General features: G+C 58.3%; 3 protein-coding genes across 9 annotated transcripts; all 3 read right to left on the bottom strand.

Annotated features, from left to right (window-relative positions):
- Positions 1–1,541: 1,541 nt before the first annotated feature.
- Positions 1,542–4,785, bottom strand: LOC135190036 (uncharacterized). Its single transcript, XM_064170924.1, has 7 exons — positions 4,768–4,785; positions 4,029–4,523; positions 3,245–3,326; positions 3,062–3,163; positions 2,378–2,467; positions 2,087–2,231; positions 1,542–1,624 (listed from the first exon to the last, which is right to left on the bottom strand). Exons 1-7 carry the CDS (start codon positions 4,783–4,785, stop codon positions 1,603–1,605), a joined length of 954 nt encoding a protein of 317 aa, XP_064026994.1. The 3' UTR covers positions 1,542–1,602.
- Positions 4,786–7,517: 2,732 nt separating this feature from the next.
- LOC135190088 (uncharacterized) lies at positions 7,518–11,978 on the bottom strand. Of its 4 annotated transcripts, XR_010308423.1 has the most exons (7): positions 11,254–11,477; positions 10,787–10,864; positions 10,600–10,701; positions 9,915–10,004; positions 9,624–9,768; positions 8,499–8,678; positions 7,518–8,133 (listed from the first exon to the last, which is right to left on the bottom strand). XR_010308423.1 is itself a non-coding variant. In XM_064171008.1 (6 exons), the coding sequence occupies exons 2-6, from the start codon at positions 10,848–10,850 to the stop codon at positions 8,582–8,584; spliced, it is 498 nt and encodes a 165-aa protein (XP_064027078.1). In that variant the 5' UTR covers positions 10,851–10,864; positions 11,567–11,978; the 3' UTR covers positions 7,518–8,581. The 4 variants fall into 4 exon arrangements, 3 of the variants coding, with proteins under 3 accessions (XP_064027078.1, XP_064027076.1, XP_064027077.1); XM_064171008.1 differs by lacking the exon at positions 11,254–11,477 and adding an exon at positions 11,567–11,978 and having other exon boundaries at positions 7,518–8,678; XM_064171006.1 differs by having other exon boundaries at positions 7,518–8,678.
- Positions 11,979–15,055: 3,077 nt separating this feature from the next.
- Positions 15,056–19,515, bottom strand: LOC135190089 (uncharacterized). Of its 4 annotated transcripts, XR_010308424.1 has the most exons (7): positions 18,791–19,044; positions 18,324–18,401; positions 18,137–18,238; positions 17,453–17,542; positions 17,162–17,306; positions 16,037–16,216; positions 15,056–15,671 (listed from the first exon to the last, which is right to left on the bottom strand). XR_010308424.1 is itself a non-coding variant. In XM_064171011.1 (6 exons), the coding sequence occupies exons 2-6, from the start codon at positions 18,385–18,387 to the stop codon at positions 16,120–16,122; spliced, it is 498 nt and encodes a 165-aa protein (XP_064027081.1). In that variant the 5' UTR covers positions 18,388–18,401; positions 19,104–19,515; the 3' UTR covers positions 15,056–16,119. The 4 variants fall into 4 exon arrangements, 3 of the variants coding, with proteins under 3 accessions (XP_064027081.1, XP_064027079.1, XP_064027080.1); XM_064171011.1 differs by lacking the exon at positions 18,791–19,044 and adding an exon at positions 19,104–19,515 and having other exon boundaries at positions 15,056–16,216; XM_064171009.1 differs by having other exon boundaries at positions 15,056–16,216.
- Between the last annotated feature and the right edge of the window lie 2,137 nt (positions 19,516–21,652).

Genomic DNA, 21,652 nt, shown 5'->3' with positions numbered 1-21,652 from the left:
GTTCATGGTTGGGTTCGGATTCTCAGCAGAGCTAAGGGGAGTACCTTGTACCGATGGAGATTAAGTTCTTGACTTCGTGTCGCTATTTCTTGCCTTGCCAGGTGGTTCTTTTCTTTCTCTTCACCCAGCCGCTAGCCTGTGGCTGACAGGGAGCATGCAGCTGCCAGTCAATGCCCACATCTGTGCTAATTTGCTGGACCGTTTTGGAAGAAAATCGTGTTCCCCTGTCAGGTGATACAATTGCTCGCACTCCAAACGGTGCTAGGCTCTCCTTCAATAGAGCCTTAGTGACTTCCCAGGCTTCATGGCTCCCGCAGGGGCAAGAGTCTGGCCATCCCGAGGACGTGTCAGCCAAGACCAAGAAATACCTGTGCCCCCTTCCCTGGGGAGTCCTGAGAATTTTCTTTGTCACTCCTGCCCCGCAAAGTTGCCCTTCCCTGTTGTTCCCACGCGTATCCTAAGAGAGGTGTTTGGACTGCTCCTCAAACGCGTTTCACATTGCTGAGAGACTCGTGTAACTGTGGTGTGAAGAATGCAGCTTTCCGTCCTTCTGCTTCGGAATTGACAGAGGGCATCTGCTCCCCAGTGGCTCTGAGTCTCTTCTTCCCTGCTTACCTTCCACAGTGTTATTAATATGGTACCACAATTCAGCCATCAGGAATATGCGTCCACCCATTTGATCCTTCCTGTGCTTTTCAATCAGAAATCAGCTTAAGGTCCTCCCTGCAATATTTAACTGATTCTGGTTTCGCTTCGGGGAGCTGAATGTTGCCCGTGGGAATGAGCGCTAAAGCCTCTGTCCCAGGCTGCTCTGCAGCCATTTTAGCTTCTCCATCAGCCAATTTATTTCCAGGTTCCTGGTCGCCGTTACCTCCTTGATGCCCCTTGCAACACATCACGGCCGCCCTCTGTGGTAACTCCGCGGCCTCTAATAAGGTTCAGACTTCTTCTACGTGTTTTATGTGTTTCACTGGTGCAGTCGATAGGCCTCTTGCCCTCCAAATCACATGGCGAGCACGTGCCTTGGTGTGAGCTGGAAAGAGCTCTGGGCTGAGGCCGGAAAGGATTTACCCCAAAGGAGTAAATAAAGACACTTGCACAGAACTAGAGGTTAAATGCCATTTACAAAAGCAAAAAAATGACACAAGGTACCAAGGCAGAAGCATATGTACAGATTCAGAACCGATCCTGGCCTAGCCCTCCCCTGGCTAAGCCTCAAGACAGGCCTCGGTAGGCCTCCACCAGCCAAATCTCTCTCCATTGCACGAGGCCCACTAGGCCACAGTGTCCCACTCCGAGCACGACCAGTGAGGCCAGATCGGGCCTCAATGCCCCCTACCCAGAGCAGGCCCAGTATCCCTGTATGCCCCCAGGGGAGGCCTGGCCCAGCGGTTGGTGGTTCCCTGGGTTTGCTGCCACTACGACTCAGACAACTGCTGCTGCTCTGTATTTATTGCTGACAAACGGGAGGCAGTGGTCAGAAAGGAGCCTCTGGATGCATCCTGAAGACGTGCCCCATCCGTCTGTCCGTCCATCCGTCCCTCCCTCCCTCCCTCCCTCCCTCCGGGTGTGGGGGGCAGCTGCGGTGCTGCTCCGGGAGGCTCACACTGCTGCAGAGCGGCGCCTGTGGAGAGAAGAGACCGTGGGGCCAGCTGGCCGAGACAGTGCAGGGCAGCCAGCTGCGTGTGGGAGCTGGGGCATGGAGAGCTCCGTGCAGGAAAGAGGGCAGCCTGCAGCCCTTGCCTGGGCTCTGCTCGCCTGCCCATGGCCACCTCCTGGCCCTGACCATCCCAGCCTGCCGGCTCTGCCCGTGCCATGAAGGCTGCCTGAGCCTGGCTAACCCAGGGCCCCAAAGCTGGGCAGGACGTGCGAGCCACTGGCGCCTCAACGTGCCACAGTGAGAAGGGGTTTCAGAAAAGAAAGCCCAGAGGCTGAGAGGCCATTTGCAATATCTTCGAGCAGAAACCTCAGCAGAGTTTGCCCAGGAACTCAGTGGGCTCTCCCAGGTGGCCCAGCCCTGCCTGCTTCATGGCCAACAGCAGCCACCTAGTGCAGGTGTGTAGCACAGCACACCCCGGCAACTCACTCTCTCCTCCTCTTCCACACACAGAGAGCACAGCACAGCAGCATCCCAAAGAGTACGGAGCCCAGGACGGCCACGACACCTTCTATGCAGTACTTCTGGAAATCCTGAGCATCCCCAGGGTTTGTGCTTCTCCTGCCAGCCTCACCTGGAGGAAGAGTTCTGCGTTAGCGTGTCCTGCGCACTGCTGGCAGCCTGCTCTGATGCTGTCCAGCAGTGGGCACAGGAGGAGGAGAAGGGAGCCTGCAGGTACCCTGGGACTGATGACCTGGATGACCAAAAGACAGCAATTACCTGCCCCTGTTTTCTGGGCAGAGACTGGCACCTCGGGTCTGTGGCCTTCTTCCTGGAGCGTCTCTTTCTCCTTGGTCTCAGGGCCCAGCTCTGTAGGGAGCAAATCTGTCAGCGTCACTGCAAGGCACCGTTCCTCTGCAGGCACAGGCAGTCTGCAGGGAGCAAGGCTTCTCGAAGCACACCAGGGAGGCTTAGAAACAGAGCCCAGGCCTTTGGGGGCCTCCCGCTCACTAGTCCAAACACCAAGCCACTCAGGGAGGGGCATGGAAGCAGGAGGCACTGCCCAGTTTACCAGGAGACAGCAGCTCCTGAGCTGTTGAGACCAGGAGGTTGCGGCGATTTGTTTCCACCCGGTTTGGTGCTTTTGGCCAGCTGGCAGATGGAGATAAATTACTGCCCGCAGAGAGGACAAGGAGAGGGTGAGCTGGGGAAAGCACCCTTTGGAGAAGCACTTCACATCGTGGCAGCTCTACCACACGGGAAGAGCAAGAGACACACAGGCTAGGCTGAAGTGCCAGGTCTGGCAGCCACATTCTAGGCACTTTCCCAAGTGGCAGTGAAGAGCCCAGAGTGCCCCAGAGCGAGAGGAACGGTACAGGCACGTTCTTAAAGCACAGCTGGCATCAGAGAGCTGAAGCAGCCGAGAGTCACTGCACAGCTCTGCACTGCACCGCTGACACTCACCGTAGGCTGATCCCTCCAGGTCCTTCAGGATTGCCTTTAGGATTTCTGATGTGTGCTGGTAGGACTTTGCTTTTGCAGCCACGGACTTGGCTCTCTGAGGGCCTGAAGGGAAAGTCCCATGTTAGCTTTGGCCCAAGGAGGAAGCTGAAGCTCACTCTGCCGTGGGAAGTCAAGAGGGACCACTTACCTCTGGGATGCCAGGTGGGCTCTGGCACAGGACCCAGCTGAGGAGATGCGGATGCCCTCCCCATGCCTGCATCTGCAACTAAACAGCAGCGTCTCACCTCAGAGGCTGTGGCAGACACTGTCCTGAGCCAACAGCAGGACACTGAAGGGAGCACCCTGACCCAGCGCACACACACAGCGGGGTCACCTCGGTCGCATTTGGGCTTTGAGCTGACAGATCTCAAAGGCAGCCCAAAGCCATACACACACACACGCACACACACACGCACGCACCCACCCACCCCCCGCCGACACCTGTGTGAGTGCCAGCCCCGGAAGGCAGCTGTGAGGCTGCATCTGTGCCGCCTGCAGCCCCAGCTGTGGGCAAAGGCAACCAGGGAGCTCCCAGGAGACCCTTCAAGGCTCTCCTGATAGGCAGGGCAGTGAAGGCCAGGGGACCGGGTGAACTGCCGTCGCCCGCCCACCTACCTGATCCCTCACTTTGCCAAGGCACAGCCTCAACCTCCCAGCCTAACAGGGGCACCAAGAGCAGGAGGAGGGCGAAGGACACGGCTCGCTGAGCCTTCACCATGTTGTGCTCACTACCAATGCAGCTGCCACTGCTGCTGCTCACTAGCACTGCCGGAGTGGTGCCCTTGCTGCAGCTCTGCTATGTCCCCGGGCACTGTGATGTCACAGAGCACCCTGCACTCAGCAGCGCCGCAGCGGGGCCCGGCTCCGCGCCGCCCGCTGCTCCAGCTCCCGCCGCCGCTCCGTGCCCTCCCCGAGCGCCGCCGCCAACCTGCAAAGGCTTAGCGCCGTCAGCGACTCGCCGCGGGCTGCCGGCCCGCCGAGGGCCGTTGCCGCCTCCCCGCTCTCGCCGCCGCCCGCAGCCCGCATGAGCCTCGGCGGCCCGGCCCGGCCCGGCCGGGTCCTGTCCGCTGTACGGCGCCGCTCTGAAGACAGCGCTCACAGCCGCGTTGCTTGTGGTCCGGCCAGGACCTGCGGAGGAGGGCGCTGAGGGGCAGGGCGGCAGCGGCGCCGGCAGCACCGGGCGCGTCGTGCCGGCGGTCCCGGGCTTGCCGACGCCTTCCGTGACGAGCCCGCGGCCCTCCAGCCCCGGGGGCACTGCTGCTTCCTCAGGCGGAGTCGGCGCCTCTCGGACGGGTTCCTGGTGGCCTCGGCGGGCTCCGATGGCCCTCGCCGGGCAACAGCTGCGCCACCGGCGCCTTGTGCCTTGGACTCCCAGCGTCGTGAGGCTTGGAAGGGACCTCTGGAGGTCAACCAGTCCAGCCTCCTGCTCAAGCGGGGCAAGCCCAGCGGCTTGCCCAGCGGAGCAATGGCCAGCTGGGCTTGGAAGCTCTCTGCACAAGGAGCTTCTCCAAGTGCCAGACTGTTGGATTTCATTAAATTTCTCCCTGCCCAGCTCTCCAGCCTCTCTGAAGTCTCTCCACTTGGGCTGTTTGCTGACCTTTACTGCAGTGCGGGTGGTCATCTGGTACGGTCCCTTTCACTTCTCCTTCCTCCTCACAAGTCTTTACCATGTAGCCAGTCCCCATACTCAGCGGGAGGCGCAGGACGATCCAAGCCCTGACTTGCCTGGGTAGCACTCTTTTTTTTTTTTTTCCCCCAGTCGATCTTGCCTGCTTCTGTACTTCTGTTATGTGTTGACCCAAAGGCTGTTCCCCTGCTTGTGAGAGATCTCCTGCTCTAGTTCATGGTTGGGTTCGGATTCTCAGCAGAGCTAAGGGGAGTACCTTGTACCGATGGAGATTAAGTTCTTGACTTCGTGTCGCTATTTCTTGCCTTGCCAGGTGGTTCTTTTCTTTCTCTTCACCCAGCCGCTAGCCTGTGGCTGACAGGGAGCATGCAGCTGCCAGTCAATGCCCACATCTGTGCTAATTTGCTGGACCGTTTTGGAAGAAAATCGTGTTCCCCTGTCAGGTGATACAATTGCTCGCACTCCAAACGGTGCTAGGCTCTCCTTCAATAGAGCCTTAGTGACTTCCCAGGCTTCATGGCTCCCGCAGGGGCAAGAGTCTGGCCATCCCGAGGACGTGTCAGCCAAGACCAAGAAATACCTGTGCCCCCTTCCCTGGGGAGTCCTGAGAATTTTCTTTGTCACTCCTGCCCCGCAAAGTTGCCCTTCCCTGTTGTTCCCACGCGTATCCTAAGAGAGGTGTTTGGACTGCTCCTCAAACGCGTTTCACATTGCTGAGAGACTCGTGTAACTGTGGTGTGAAGAATGCAGCTTTCCGTCCTTCTGCTTCGGAATTGACAGAGGGCATCTGCTCCCCAGTGGCTCTGAGTCTCTTCTTCCCTGCTTACCTTCCACAGTGTTATTAATATGGTACCACAATTCAGCCATCAGGAATATGCGTCCACCCATTTGATCCTTCCTGTGCTTTTCAATCAGAAATCAGCTTAAGGTCCTCCCTGCAATATTTAACTGATTCTGGTTTCGCTTCGGGGAGCTGAATGTTGCCCGTGGGAATGAGCGCTAAAGCCTCTGTCCCAGGCTGCTCTGCAGCCATTTTAGCTTCTCCATCAGCCAATTTATTTCCAGGTTCCTGGTCGCCGTTACCTCCTTGATGCCCCTTGCAACACATCACGGCCGCCCTCTGTGGTAACTCCGCGGCCTCTAATAAGGTTCAGACTTCTTCTACGTGTTTTATGTGTTTCACTGGTGCAGTCGATAGGCCTCTTGCCCTCCAAATCACATGGCGAGCACGTGCCTTGGTGTGAGCTGGAAAGAGCTCTGGGCTGAGGCCGGAAAGGATTTACCCCAAAGGAGTAAATAAAGACACTTGCACAGAACTAGAGGTTAAATGCCATTTACAAAAGCAAAAAAATGACACAAGGTACCAAGGCAGAAGCATATGTACAGATTCAGAACCGATCCTGGCCTAGCCCTCCCCTGGCTAAGCCTCAAGACAGGCCTCGGTAGGCCTCCACCAGCCAAATCTCTCTCCATTGCACGAGGCCCACTAGGCCACAGTGTCCCACTCCGAGCACGACCAGTGAGGCCAGATCGGGCCTCAATGCCCCCTACCCAGAGCAGGCCCAGTATCCCTGTATGCCCCCAGGGGAGGCCTGGCCCAGCGGTTGGTGGTTCCCTGGGTTGCCAGAGAGAGTGATTGGCATTGGAAGCAAAGAGTTCCTCCTGTCTCCCCACTGTCAGAGTGGCTCTTCCTGCATGGGGAAAGCACAGAGGTGAGCAGCAGAGCTGCAAGGGAACTGCTGCAAGTTGGAAAGCAGGTGGGAAAGCAACTCTTGTGCAAGGGCATTCAAATTGTCACTGATTCCAGCCCTCTGTAAAAATAGGCTTCAGGAAAAGCTCTGTGGCATTTGTATGTCTGTGAGGTCTGTCAGACTGCAGGGCACAGAGGGGTTTGTGTCCTGTCTTGCTGTGCTGGACTGTAGCTTGCACTAAAAATGCATCTCTAGAAACAGGTAAGCTCTTGGCTGCACAAGTGAGGTGCCCAGAGCACAGGAGAAGCTGAAGCTACCTCTGCAGTGGTATTTCAGTGGCACTCCACTGCTTGCACTGTTCCTTCCCTAGCGGACAGGCCTGAGCTCACATCTGCATGCCTCACCCCACAACAGACCTGGGCACTGCCTGGGGAGGCCCAGCAGAAGACCCTGGCACCCCTGGCTGCACCCATGGCAGTGTGGCAGATGGAGCTCCGCTTGCCCCAAGATCACAAGCAGCACCATGCTGGAGAGAAAAGGGTGCTCTGCCCTTGCAGAGGAGCTGCTGTGCTGCACAGGTGGCCAAGAGCCCAAAGCACCCCTCCAGGGACTGCAGAGTGCCAGCTGTGAAGAGCCAGGCCACTGCCAGGGCTGTCCAGATCAAGTGCCAGTGGCATCTTTATTTCCATCAGCTCCTACTCCACAAGAAATCAATCCCTCCTCTGGGCTGCGCATCAAGGCCTGCACTCAGCCTGCTGCTAAGGCTGGACAGCTCCCCTCTGCTCAGCAGCCTGCAGGCCACGGGGCCCTGCCCTTGGTCTAGCTCTGCTCTAGGCACTTCCCTGCCTCTCTCCATACCAACTGCTCACTGTCAGGCAGGCTCCTGCCTCTCCACACCCAGCACCCTGCGTGCTTACCAGGATGTGCAAACGGTCACAGCTGGAGTCCAGCCTTGGAGAAGGTGTTGGACCTTGCAGCCAAATAAGGCCCTGACTGAGAGCAATGCCCACCCAAGGGACTTCAAGAGCAAACCTAAACCAGGGGTTTCTTTCATAGCAAATTCCAATGTCTTCTCAGTAAAACTTCCACACATTTAACATAGTTTGTATTTGCTTTATTTGAATATGCCAAAACCCAACTTTTTTCCCCCCAAAACGGTGAGTTGGCAACTAGGTTCATGCAGGTCTGCTCAGCACCACTGACAACATCACTGCAGCACAGCAGCCATTCATGTGTTTAGACAGAAAGAATAAATGACCTAGAGCTAAGCCACTCAAGGATCAGAAACACCTTTTTGTCCCTCACAGGCACCCAAAGGTTGCCAAATCTAACCCAGAATATGCCCAACTGCCTCGTTGCAGAGCACAACACACTGCAGCCATCCCGTTCCTTACGCCGGGGTCAGACAGTGGCAGAGCCTGTGGTTCAGAGCCACCTCTCCTGCAGAGCAGGCACCATCAAGAGATCTCCAACTGTCTGTGTTTCTTCAGAACAAGAATGCTGAGCCTGGCAGTAAGGGCATAACCTCACAGCTTCAGAAACCACTCCACAGAGAGAGGACATCAGCTCCTGCTGCCAGCTGCTGCTGCTGCTTGGCTGTCTGCTTCCACCTGGCACTGCTCAGGGCCTCCCTGATGGACCCTTCTCATTTTAGGAGGTGATGAAAGGGGAAACAAACTTCTCACTCTCCTCTTGAGTGCTCTCCCCTGCAGTCCCTGCGCAGGGTGGGCAGGTGGCAGCTGTGCCTCAGCAGGCTGCTCGCTGCCCCTTGCTCTCCCTTCCTCTCTGCCCTGTGCTTCTGCCTGCATGGAGGTCATCTCTCCTGCCTGAGCAGCAGCAAGAGCAGAGGCAGGGATCATTGTGAGGGAAGCTCAGAAGAAAACCCCAACAAATCCCCCTGCTTTGGCCTCCATTTGCAGTGCAGCTCTCAAGGCTTTTCCATTAGCAAATGCTGCCCAAGCTCCCCAGCTGGACTCGCCTTGCTCCATGCCAAGTGATGCTGGCAGTCACCAGGACACCCAAGGACTGCCCCACAGAAGCTGAGCCTCACCAGAGCAGGGTCCCCACCTGTCCTACTCACCAGCTGTGCTCCAGCCTGCTCCAGCTTGGACAGCTTCTGCCGAAGCTTCAGCACCTGCTTCTCCTTCACAAGCAGTTGGTGCCTCAGCAGCTGCTCCTGGCTCGGTGTCTGGGGCATTGCAGCAGCAGCTGCGGCAGAGGCACCAGAGGTGGCAGAGGGAGCTGCACTGGACTCCTCTGGCTGCAAACAGAACAAAACCTCTTACGCTGCAACTCCTGATGGAGTCAGGGAACCAGGGAACTCTTTGGGCTGCAAAGAACCCCCAGGGCCTCGGTAGGCCTCCACCAGCCAAATCTCTCTCCATTGCACGAGGCCCACTAGGCCACAGTGTCCCACTCCGAGCACGACCAGTGAGGCCAGATCAGGCCTCAATGCCCCCTACCCAGAGCAGGCCCAGTATCCCTGTATGCCCCCAGGGGAGGCCTGGCCCAGCGGTTGGTGGTTCCCTGGGTTTGCTGCCACTACGACTCAGACAACTGCTGCTGCTCTGTATTTATTGCTGACAAACGGGAGGCAGTGGTCAGAAAGGAGCCTCTGGATGCATCCTGAAGACGTGCCCCATCCGTCCGTCCGTCCGTCCGTCCCTCCCTCCCTCCCTCCCTCCGGGTGTGGGGGGCAGCTGCGGTGCTGCTCCGGGAGGCTCACACTGCTGCAGAGCGGCGCCTGTGGAGAGAAGAGACCGTGGGGCCAGCTGGCCGAGACAGTGCAGGGCAGCCAGCTGCGTGTGGGAGCTGGGGCATGGAGAGCTCCGTGCAGGAAAGAGGGCAGCCTGCAGCCCTTGCCTGGGCTCTGCTCGCCTGCCCATGGCCACCTCCTGGCCCTGACCATCCCAGCCTGCCGGCTCTGCCCGTGCCATGAAGGCTGCCTGAGCCTGGCTAACCCAGGGCCCCAAAGCTGGGCAGGACGTGCGAGCCACTGGCGCCTCAACGTGCCACAGTGAGAAGGGGTTTCAGAAAAGAAAGCCCAGAGGCTGAGAGGCCATTTGCAATATCTTCGAGCAGAAACCTCAGCAGAGTTTGCCCAGGAACTCAGTGGGCTCTCCCAGGTGGCCCAGCCCTGCCTGCTTCATGGCCAACAGCAGCCACCTAGTGCAGGTGTGTAGCACAGCACACCCCGGCAACTCACTCTCTCCTCCTCTTCCACACACAGAGAGCACAGCACAGCAGCATCCCAAAGAGTACGGAGCCCAGGACGGCCACGACACCTTCTATGCAGTACTTCTGGAAATCCTGAGCATCCCCAGGGTTTGTGCTTCTCCTGCCAGCCTCACCTGGAGGAAGAGTTCTGCGTTAGCGTGTCCTGCGCACTGCTGGCAGCCTGCTCTGATGCTGTCCAGCAGTGGGCACAGGAGGAGGAGAAGGGAGCCTGCAGGTACCCTGGGACTGATGACCTGGATGACCAAAAGACAGCAATTACCTGCCCCTGTTTTCTGGGCAGAGACTGGCACCTCGGGTCTGTGGCCTTCTTCCTGGAGCGTCTCTTTCTCCTTGGTCTCAGGGCCCAGCTCTGTAGGGAGCAAATCTGTCAGCGTCACTGCAAGGCACCGTTCCTCTGCAGGCACAGGCAGTCTGCAGGGAGCAAGGCTTCTCGAAGCACACCAGGGAGGCTTAGAAACAGAGCCCAGGCCTTTGGGGGCCTCCCGCTCACTAGTCCAAACACCAAGCCACTCAGGGAGGGGCATGGAAGCAGGAGGCACTGCCCAGTTTACCAGGAGACAGCAGCTCCTGAGCTGTTGAGACCAGGAGGTTGCGGCGATTTGTTTCCACCCGGTTTGGTGCTTTTGGCCAGCTGGCAGATGGAGATAAATTACTGCCCGCAGAGAGGACAAGGAGAGGGTGAGCTGGGGAAAGCACCCTTTGGAGAAGCACTTCACATCGTGGCAGCTCTACCACACGGGAAGAGCAAGAGACACACAGGCTAGGCTGAAGTGCCAGGTCTGGCAGCCACATTCTAGGCACTTTCCCAAGTGGCAGTGAAGAGCCCAGAGTGCCCCAGAGCGAGAGGAACGGTACAGGCACGTTCTCTAAAGCACAGCTGGCATCAGAGAGCTGAAGCAGCCGAGAGTCACTGCACAGCTCTGCACTGCACCGCTGACACTCACCGTAGGCTGATCCCTCCAGGTCCTTCAGGATTGCCTTTAGGATTTCTGATGTGTGCTGGTAGGACTTTGCTTTTGCAGCCACGGACTTGGCTCTCTGAGGGCCTGAAGGGAAAGTCCCATGTTAGCTTTGGCCCAAGGAGGAAGCTGAAGCTCACTCTGCCGTGGGAAGTCAAGAGGGACCACTTACCCCTGGGATGCCAGGTGGGCTCTGGCACAGGACCCAGCTGAGGAGATGCGGATGCCCTCCCCATGCCTGCATCTGCAACTAAACAGCAGCGTCTCACCTCAGAGGCTGTGGCAGACACTGTCCTGAGCCAACAGCAGGACACTGAAGGGAGCACCCTGACCCAGCGCACACACACAGCGGGGTCACCTCGGTCGCATTTGGGCTTTGAGCTGACAGATCTCAAAGGCAGCCCAAAGCCATACACACACACACGCACACACACACGCACGCACCCACCCACCCCCCGCCGACACCTGTGTGAGTGCCAGCCCCGGAAGGCAGCTGTGAGGCTGCGTCTGTGCCGCCTGCAGCCCCAGCTGTGGGCAAAGGCAACCAGGGAGCTCCCAGGAGACCCTTCAAGGCTCTCCTGATAGGCAGGGCAGTGAAGGCCAGGGGACCGGGTGAACTGCCGTCGCCCGCCCACCTACCTGATCCCTCACTTTGCCAAGGCACAGCCTCAACCTCCCAGCCTAACAGGGGCACCAAGAGCAGGAGGAGGGCGAAGGACACGGCTCGCTGAGCCTTCACCATGTTGTGCTCACTACCAATGCAGCTGCCACTGCTGCTGCTCACTAGCACTGCCGGAGTGGTGCCCTTGCTGCAGCTCTGCTATGTCCCCGGGCACTGTGATGTCACAGAGCACCCTGCACTCAGCAGCGCCGCAGCGGGGCCCGGCTCCGCGCCGCCCGCTGCTCCAGCTCCCGCCGCCGCTCCGTGCCCTCCCCGAGCGCCGCCGCCAACCTGCAAAGGCTTAGCGCCGTCAGCGACTCGCCGCGGGCTGCCGGCCCGCCGAGGGCCGTTGCCGCCTCCCCGCTCTCGCCGCCGCCCGCAGCCCGCATGAGCCTCGGCGGCCCGGCCCGGCCCGGCCGGGTCCTGTCCGCTGTACGGCGCCGCTCTGAAGACAGCGCTCACAGCCGCGTTGCTTGTGGTCCGGCCAGGACCTGCGGAGGAGGGCGCTGAGGGGCAGGGCGGCAGCGGCGCCGGCAGCCCCGGGCGCGTCGTGCCGGCGGTCCCGGGCTTGCCGACGCCTTCCGTGACGAGCCCGCGGCCCTCCAGCCCCGGGGGCACTGCTGCTTCCTCAGGCGGAGTCGGCGCCTCTCGGACGGGTTCCTGGTGGCCTCGGCGGGCTCCGATGGCCCTCGCCGGGCAACAGCTGCGCCACCGGCGCCTTGTGCCTTGGACTCCCAGCGTCGTGAGGCTTGGAAGGGACCTCTGGAGGTCAACCAGTCCAGCCTCCTGCTCAAGCGGGGCAAGCCCAGCGGCTTGCCCAGCGGAGCAATGGCCAGCTGGGCTTGGAAGCTCTCTGCACAAGGAGCTTCTCCAAGTGCCAGACTGTTGGATTTCATTAAATTTCTCCCTGCCCAGCTCTCCAGCCTCTCTGAAGTCTCTCCACTTGGGCTGTTTGCTGACCTTTACTGCAGTGCGGGTGGTCATCTGGTACGGTCCCTTTCACTTCTCCTTCCTCCTCACAAGTCTTTACCATGTAGCCAGTCCCCATACTCAGCGGGAGGCGCAGGACGATCCAAGCCCTGACTTGCCTGGGTAGCACTCTTTTTTTTTTTTTTCCCCCAGTCGATCTTGCCTGCTTCTGTACTTCTGTTATGTGTTGACCCAAAGGCTGTTCCCCTGCTTGTGAGAGATCTCCTGCTCTAGTTCATGGTTGGGTTCGGATTCTCAGCAGAGCTAAGGGGAGTACCTTGTACCGATGGAGATTAAGTTCTTGACTTCGTGTCGCTATTTCTTGCCTTGCCAGGTGGTTCTTTTCTTTCTCTTCACCCAGCCGCTAGCCTGTGGCTGACAGGGAGCATGCAGCTGCCAGTCAATGCCCACATCTGTGCTAATTTGCTGGACCGTTTTGGAAGAAAATCGTGTTCCCCTGTCAGGTGATACAATTGCTCGCACTCCAAACGGTGCTAGGCTCTCCTTCAATAGAGCCTTAGTGACTTCCCAGGCTTCATGGCTCCCGCAGGGGCAAGAGTCTGGCCATCCCGAGGACGTGTCAGCCAAGACCAAGAAATACCTGTGCCCCCTTCCCTGGGGAGTCCTGAGAATTTTCTTTGTCACTCCTGCCCCGCAAAGTTGCCCTTCCCTGTTGTTCCCACGCGTATCCTAAGAGAGGTGTTTGGACTGCTCCTCAAACGCGTTTCACATTGCTGAGAGACTCGTGTAACTGTGGTGTGAAGAATGCAGCTTTCCGTCCTTCTGCTTCGGAATTGACAGAGGGCATCTGCTCCCCAGTGGCTCTGAGTCTCTTCTTCCCTGCTTACCTTCCACAGTGTTATTAATATGGTACCACAATTCAGCCATCAGGAATATGCGTCCACCCATTTGATCCTTCCTGTGCTTTTCAATCAGAAATCAGCTTAAGGTCCTCCCTGCAATATTTAACTGATTCTGGTTTCGCTTCGGGGAGCTGAATGTTGCCCGTGGGAATGAGCGCTAAAGCCTCTGTCCCAGGCTGCTCTGCAGCCATTTTAGCTTCTCCATCAGCCAATTTATTTCCAGGTTCCTGGTCGCCGTTACCTCCTTGATGCCCCTTGCAACACATCACGGCCGCCCTCTGTGGTAACTCCGCGGCCTCTAATAAGGTTCAGACTTCTTCTACGTGTTTTATGTGTTTCACTGGTGCAGTCGATAGGCCTCTTGCCCTCCAAATCACATGGCGAGCACGTGCCTTGGTGTGAGCTGGAAAGAGCTCTGGGCTGAGGCCGGAAAGGATTTACCCCAAAGGAGTAAATAAAGACACTTGCACAGAACTAGAGGTTAAATGCCATTTACAAAAGCAAAAAAATGACACAAGGTACCAAGGCAGAAGCATATGTACAGATTCAGAACCGATCCTGGCCTAGCCCTCCCCTGGCTAAGCCTCAAGACAGGCCTCGGTAGGCCTCCACCAGCCAAATCTCTCTCCATTGCACGAGGCCCACTAGGCCACAGTGTCCCACTCCGAGCACGACCAGTGAGGCCAGATCGGGCCTCAATGCCCCCTACCCAGAGCAGGCCCAGTATCCCTGTATGCCCCCAGGGGAGGCCTGGCCCAGCGGTTGGTGGTTCCCTGGGTTGCCAGAGAGAGTGATTGGCATTGGAAGCAAAGAGTTCCTCCTGTCTCCCCACTGTCAGAGTGGCTCTTCCTGCATGGGGAAAGCACAGAGGTGAGCAGCAGAGCTGCAAGGGAACTGCTGCAAGTTGGAAAGCAGGTGGGAAAGCAACTCTTGTGCAAGGGCATTCAAATTGTCACTGATTCCAGCCCTCTGTAAAAATAGGCTTCAGGAAAAGCTCTGTGGCATTTGTATGTCTGTGAGGTCTGTCAGACTGCAGGGCACAGAGGGGTTTGTGTCCTGTCTTGCTGTGCTGGACTGTAGCTTGCACTAAAAATGCATCTCTAGAAACAGGTAAGCTCTTGGCTGCACAAGTGAGGTGCCCAGAGCACAGGAGAAGCTGAAGCTACCTCTGCAGTGGTATTTCAGTGGCACTCCACTGCTTGCACTGTTCCTTCCCTAGCGGACAGGCCTGAGCTCACATCTGCATGCCTCACCCCACAACAGACCTGGGCACTGCCTGGGGAGGCCCAGCAGAAGACCCTGGCACCCCTGGCTGCACCCATGGCAGTGTGGCAGATGGAGCTCCGCTTGCCCCAAGATCACAAGCAGCACCATGCTGGAGAGAAAAGGGTGCTCTGCCCTTGCAGAGGAGCTGCTGTGCTGCACAGGTGGCCAAGAGCCCAAAGCACCCCTCCAGGGACTGCAGAGTGCCAGCTGTGAAGAGCCAGGCCACTGCCAGGGCTGTCCAGATCAAGTGCCAGTGGCATCTTTATTTCCATCAGCTCCTACTCCACAAGAAATCAATCCCTCCTCTGGGCTGCGCATCAAGGCCTGCACTCAGCCTGCTGCTAAGGCTGGACAGCTCCCCTCTGCTCAGCAGCCTGCAGGCCACGGGGCCCTGCCCTTGGTCTAGCTCTGCTCTAGGCACTTCCCTGCCTCTCTCCATACCAACTGCTCACTGTCAGGCAGGCTCCTGCCTCTCCACACCCAGCACCCTGCGTGCTTACCAGGATGTGCAAACGGTCACAGCTGGAGTCCAGCCTTGGAGAAGGTGTTGGACCTTGCAGCCAAATAAGGCCCTGACTGAGAGCAATGCCCACCCAAGGGACTTCAAGAGCAAACCTAAACCAGGGGTTTCTTTCATAGCAAATTCCAATGTCTTCTCAGTAAAACTTCCACACATTTAACATAGTTTGTATTTGCTTTATTTGAATATGCCAAAACCCAACTTTTTTCCCCCCAAAACGGTGAGTTGGCAACTAGGTTCATGCAGGTCTGCTCAGCACCACTGACAACATCACTGCAGCACAGCAGCCATTCATGTGTTTAGACAGAAAGAATAAATGACCTAGAGCTAAGCCACTCAAGGATCAGAAACACCTTTTTGTCCCTCACAGGCACCCAAAGGTTGCCAAATCTAACCCAGAATATGCCCAACTGCCTCGTTGCAGAGCACAACACACTGCAGCCATCCCGTTCCTTACGCCGGGGTCAGACAGTGGCAGAGCCTGTGGTTCAGAGCCACCTCTCCTGCAGAGCAGGCACCATCAAGAGATCTCCAACTGTCTGTGTTTCTTCAGAACAAGAATGCTGAGCCTGGCAGTAAGGGCATAACCTCACAGCTTCAGAAACCACTCCACAGAGAGAGGACATCAGCTCCTGCTGCCAGCTGCTGCTGCTGCTTGGCTGTCTGCTTCCACCTGGCACTGCTCAGGGCCTCCCTGATGGACCCTTCTCATTTTAGGAGGTGATGAAAGGGGAAACAAACTTCTCACTCTCCTCTTGAGTGCTCTCCCCTGCAGTCCCTGCGCAGGGTGGGCAGGTGGCAGCTGTGCCTCAGCAGGCTGCTCGCTGCCCCTTGCTCTCCCTTCCTCTCTGCCCTGTGCTTCTGCCTGCATGGAGGTCATCTCTCCTGCCTGAGCAGCAGCAAGAGCAGAGGCAGGGATCATTGTGAGGGAAGCTCAGAAGAAAACCCCAACAAATCCCCCTGCTTTGGCCTCCATTTGCAGTGCAGCTCTCAAGGCTTTTCCATTAGCAAATGCTGCCCAAGCTCCCCAGCTGGACTCGCCTTGCTCCATGCCAAGTGATGCTGGCAGTCACCAGGACACCCAAGGACTGCCCCACAGAAGCTGAGCCTCACCAGAGCAGGGTCCCCACCTGTCCTACTCACCAGCTGTGCTCCAGCCTGCTCCAGCTTGGACAGCTTCTGCCGAAGCTTCAGCACCTGCTTCTCCTTCACAAGCAGTTGGTGCCTCAGCAGCTGCTCCTGGCTCGGTGTCTGGGGCATTGCAGCAGCAGCTGCGGCAGAGGCACCAGAGGTGGCAGAGGGAGCTGCACTGGACTCCTCTGGCTGCAAACAGAACAAAACCTCTTACGCTGCAACTCCTGATGGAGTCAGGGAACCAGGGAACTCTTTGGGCTGCAAAGAACCCCCAGGGCCTCGGTAGGCCTCCACCAGCCAAATCTCTCTCCATTGCACGAGGCCCACTAGGCCACAGTGTCCCACTCCGAGCACGACCAGTGAGGCCAGATCAGGCCTCAATGCCCCCTACCCAGAGCAGGCCCAGTATCCCTGTATGCCCCCAGGGGAGGCCTGGCCCAGCGGTTGGTGGTTCCCTGGGTTTGCTGCCACTACGACTCAGACAACTGCTGCTGCTCTGTATTTATTGCTGACAAACGGGAGGCAGTGGTCAGAAAGGAGCCTCTGGATGCATCCTGAAGACGTGCCCCATCCGTCCGTCCGTCCGTCCGTCCCTCCCTCCCTCCCTCCCTCCGGGTGTGGGGGGCAGCTGCGGTGCTGCTCCGGGAGGCTCACACTGCTGCAGAGCGGCGCCTGTGGAGAGAAGAGACCGTGGGGCCAGCTGGCCGAGACAGTGCAGGGCAGCCAGCTGCGTGTGGGAGCTGGGGCATGGAGAGCTCCGTGCAGGAAAGAGGGCAGCCTGCAGCCCTTGCCTGGGCTCTGCTCGCCTGCCCATGGCCACCTCCTGGCCCTGACCATCCCAGCCTGCCGGCTCTGCCCGTGCCATGAAGGCTGCCTGAGCCTGGCTAACCCAGGGCCCCAAAGCTGGGCAGGACGTGCGAGCCACTGGCGCCTCAACGTGCCACAGTGAGAAGGGGTTTCAGAAAAGAAAGCCCAGAGGCTGAGAGGCCATTTGCAATATCTTCGAGCAGAAACCTCAGCAGAGTTTGCCCAGGAACTCAGTGGGCTCTCCCAGGTGGCCCAGCCCTGCCTGCTTCATGGCCAACAGCAGCCACCTAGTGCAGGTGTGTAGCACAGCACACCCCGGCAACTCACTCTCTCCTCCTCTTCCACACACAGAGAGCACAGCACAGCAGCATCCCAAAGAGTACGGAGCCCAGGACGGCCACGACACCTTCTATGCAGTACTTCTGGAAATCCTGAGCATCCCCAGGGTTTGTGCTTCTCCTGCCAGCCTCACCTGGAGGAAGAGTTCTGCGTTAGCGTGTCCTGCGCACTGCTGGCAGCCTGCTCTGATGCTGTCCAGCAGTGGGCACAGGAGGAGGAGAAGGGAGCCTGCAGGTACCCTGGGACTGATGACCTGGATGACCAAAAGACAGCAATTACCTGCCCCTGTTTTCTGGGCAGAGACTGGCACCTCGGGTCTGTGGCCTTCTTCCTGGAGCGTCTCTTTCTCCTTGGTCTCAGGGCCCAGCTCTGTAGGGAGCAAATCTGTCAGCGTCACTGCAAGGCACCGTTCCTCTGCAGGCACAGGCAGTCTGCAGGGAGCAAGGCTTCTCGAAGCACACCAGGGAGGCTTAGAAACAGAGCCCAGGCCTTTGGGGGCCTCCCACTCACTAGTCCAAACACCAAGCCACTCAGGGAGGGGCATGGAAGCAGGAGGCACTGCCCAGTTTACCAGGAGACAGCAGCTCCTGAGCTGTTGAGACCAGGAGGTTGCGGCGATTTGTTTCCACCCGGTTTGGTGCTTTTGGCCAGCTGGCAGATGGAGATAAATTACTGCCCGCAGAGAGGACAAGGAGAGGGTGAGCTGGGGAAAGCACCCTTTGGAGAAGCACTTCACATCGTGGCAGCTCTACCACACGGGAAGAGCAAGAGACACACAGGCTAGGCTGAAGTGCCAGGTCTGGCAGCCACATTCTAGGCACTTTCCCAAGTGGCAGTGAAGAGCCCAGAGTGCCCCAGAGCGAGAGGAACGGTACAGGCACGTTCTTAAAGCACAGCTGGCATCAGAGAGCTGAAGCAGCCAAGAGTCACTGCACAGCTCTGCACTGCACCGCTGACACTCACCGTAGGCTGATCCCTCCAGGTCCTTCAGGATTGCCTTTAGGATTTCTGATGTGTGCTGGTAGGACTTTGCTTTTGCAGCCACGGACTTGGCTCTCTGAGGGCCTGAAGGGAAAGTCCCATGTTAGCTTTGGCCCAAGGAGGAAGCTGAAGCTCACTCTGCCGTGGGAAGTCAAGAGGGACCACTTACCCCTGGGATGCCAGGTGGGCTCTGGCACAGGACCCAGCTGAGGAGATGCGGATGCCCTCCCCATGCCTGCATCTGCAACTAAACAGCAGCGTCTCACCTCAGAGGCTGTGGCAGACACTGTCCTGAGCCAACAGCAGGACACTGAAGGGAGCACCCTGACCCAGCGCACACACACAGCGGGGTCACCTCGGTCGCATTTGGGCTTTGAGCTGACAGATCTCAAAGGCAGCCCAAAGCCATACACACACACACGCACACACACACGCACGCACCCACCCACCCCCCCCCGACACCAGGGTGAGTGCCAGCCCCGGGAGGCAGCGGTGAGGCTGCGTCTGTGCCGCCTGCAGCCCCAGCTGTGGGCAAAGGCAACCAGGGAGCTCCCAGGAGACCCTTCAAGGCTCTCCTGATAGGCAGGGCAGTGAAGGCCAGGGGACCGGGTGAACTGCCGTCGCCCGCCCACCTACCTGATCCCTCACTTTGCCAAGGCACAGCCTCAACCTCCCAGCCTAACAGGGGCACCAAGAGCAGGAGAAGGGCGAAGGACACGGCTCGCTGAGCCTTCACCATGTTGTGCTCACTACCAATGCAGCTGCCACTGCTGCTGCTCACTAGCACTGCCGGAGTGGTGCCCTTGCTGCAGCTCTGCTATGTCCCCGGGCACTGTGATGTCACAGAGCACCCTGCACTCAGCAGCGCCGCAGCGGGGCCCGGCTCCGCGCCGCCCGCTGCTCCAGCTCCCGCCGCCGCTCCGTGCCCTCCCCGAGCGCCGCCGCCAACCTGCAAAGGCTTAGCGCCGTCAGCGACTCGCCGCGGGCTGCCGGCCCGCCGAGGGCCGTTGCCGCCTCCCCGCTCTCGCCGCCGCCCGCAGCCCGCATGAGCCTCGGCGGCCCGGCCCGGCCCGGCCGGGTCCTGTCCGCTGTACGGCGCCGCTCTGAAGACAGCGCTCACAGCCGCGTTGCTTGTGGTCCGGCCAGGACCTGCGGAGGAGGGCGCTGAGGGGCAGGGCGGCAGCGGCGCCGGCAGCCCCGGGCGCGTCGTGCCGGCGGTCCCGGGCTTGCCGACGCCTTCCGTGACGAGCCCGCGGCCCTCCAGCCCCGGGGGCACTGCTGCTTCCTCAGGCGGAGTCGGCGCCTCTCGGACGGGTTCCTGGTGGCCTCGGCGGGCTCCGATGGCCCTCGCCGGGCAACAGCTGCGCCACCGGCGCCTTGTGCCTTGGACTCCCAGCGTCGTGAGGCTTGGAAGGGACCTCTGGAGGTCAACCAGTCCAGCCTCCTGCTCAAGCGGGGCAAGCCCAGCGGCTTGCCCAGCGGAGCAATGGCCAGCTGGGCTTGGAAGCTCTCTGCACAAGGAGCTTCTCCAAGTGCCAGACTGTTGGATTTCATTAAATTTCTCCCTGCCCAGCTCTCCAGCCTCTCTGAAGTCTCTCCACTTGGGCTGTTTGCTGACCTTTACTGCAGTGCGGGTGGTCATCTGGTACGGTCCCTTTCACTTCTCCTTCCTCCTCACAAGTCTTTACCATGTAGCCAGTCCCCATACTCAGCGGGAGGCGCAGGACGATCCAAGCCCTGACTTGCCTGGGTAGCACTCTTTTTTTTTTTTTTCCCCCAGTCGATCTTGCCTGCTTCTGTACTTCTGTTATGTGTTGACCCAAAGGCTGTTCCCCTGCTTGTGAGAGATCTCCTGCTCTAGTTCATGGTTGGGTTCGGATTCTCAGCAGAGCTAAGGGGAGTACCTTGTACCGATGGAGATTAAGTTCTTGACTTCGTGTCGCTATTTCTTGCCTTGCCAGGTGGTTCTTTTCTTTCTCTTCACCCAGCCGCTAGCCTGTGGCTGACAGGGAGCATGCAGCTGCCAGTCAATGCCCACATCTGTGCTAATTTGCTGGACCGTTTTGGAAGAAAATCGTGTTCCCCTGTCAGGTGATACAATTGCTCGCACTCCAAACGGTGCTAGGCTCTCCTTCAATAGAGCCTTAGTGACTTCCCAGGCTTCATGGCTCCCGCAGGGGCAAGAGTCTGGCCATCCCGAGGACGTGTCAGCCAAGACCAAGAAATACCTGTGCCCCCTTCCCTGGGGAGTCCTGAGAATTTTCTTTGTCACTCCTGCCCCGCAAAGTTGCCCTTCCCTGTTGTTCCCACGCGTATCCTAAGAGAGGTGTTTGGACTGCTCCTCAAACGCGTTTCACATTGCTGAGAGACTCGTGTAACTGTGGTGTGAAGAATGCAGCTTTCCGTCCTTCTGCTTCGGAATTGACAGAGGGCATCTGCTCCCCAGTGGCTCTGAGTCTCTTCTTCCCTGCTTACCTTCCACAGTGTTATTAATATGGTACCACAATTCAGCCATCAGGAATATGCGTCCACCCATTTGATCCTTCCTGTGCTTTTCAATCAGAAATCAGCTTAAGGTCCTCCCTGCAATATTTAACTGATTCTGGTTTCGCTTCGGGGAGCTGAATGTTGCCCGTGGGAATGAGCGCTAAAGCCTCTGTCCCAGGCTGCTCTGCAGCCATTTTAGCTTCTCCATCAGCCAATTTATTTCCAGGTTCCTGGTCGCCGTTACCTCCTTGATGCCCCTTGCAACACATCACGGCCGCCCTCTGTGGTAACTCCGCGGCCTCTAATAAGGTTCAGACTTCTTCTACGTGTTTTATGTGTTTCACTGGTGCAGTCGATAGGCCTCTTGCCCTCCAAATCACATGGCGAGCACGTGCCTTGGTGTGAGCTGGAAAGAGCTCTGGGCTGAGGCCGGAAAGGATTTACCCCAAAGGAGTAAATAAAGACACTTGCACAGAACTAGAGGTTAAATGCCATTTACAAAAGCAAAAAAATGACACAAGGTACCAAGGCAGAAGCATATGTACAGATTCAGAACCGATCCTGGCCTAGCCCTCCCCTGGCTAAGCCTCAAGACAGGCCTCGGTAGGCCTCCACCAGCCAAATCTCTCTCCATTGCACGAGGCCCACTAGGCCACAGTGTCCCACTCCGAGCACGACCAGTGAGGCCAGATCGGGCCTCAATGCCCCCTACCCAGAGCAGGCCCAGTATCCCTGTATGCCCCCAGGGGAGGCCTGGCCCAGCGGTTGGTGGTTCCCTGGGTTGCCAGAGAGAGTGATTGGCATTGGAAGCAAAGAGTTCCTCCTGTCTCCCCACTGTCAGAGTGGCTCTTCCTGCATGGGGAAAGCACAGAGGTGAGCAGCAGAGCTGCAAGGGAACTGCTGCAAGTTGGAAAGCAGGTGGGAAAGCAACTCTTGTGCAAGGGCATTCAAATTGTCACTGATTCCAGCCCTCTGTAAAAATAGGCTTCAGGAAAAGCTCTGTGGCATTTG

This window comes from Pogoniulus pusillus, chromosome 35, assembly GCF_015220805.1.
Source record: "Pogoniulus pusillus isolate bPogPus1 chromosome 35, bPogPus1.pri, whole genome shotgun sequence".
NCBI lineage: Eukaryota > Metazoa > Chordata > Aves > Piciformes > Lybiidae > Pogoniulus > Pogoniulus pusillus.
The sequence above is the reverse complement of the archived record's forward strand: the minus strand, read 5'-3'. Positions and strand labels throughout refer to the sequence as shown.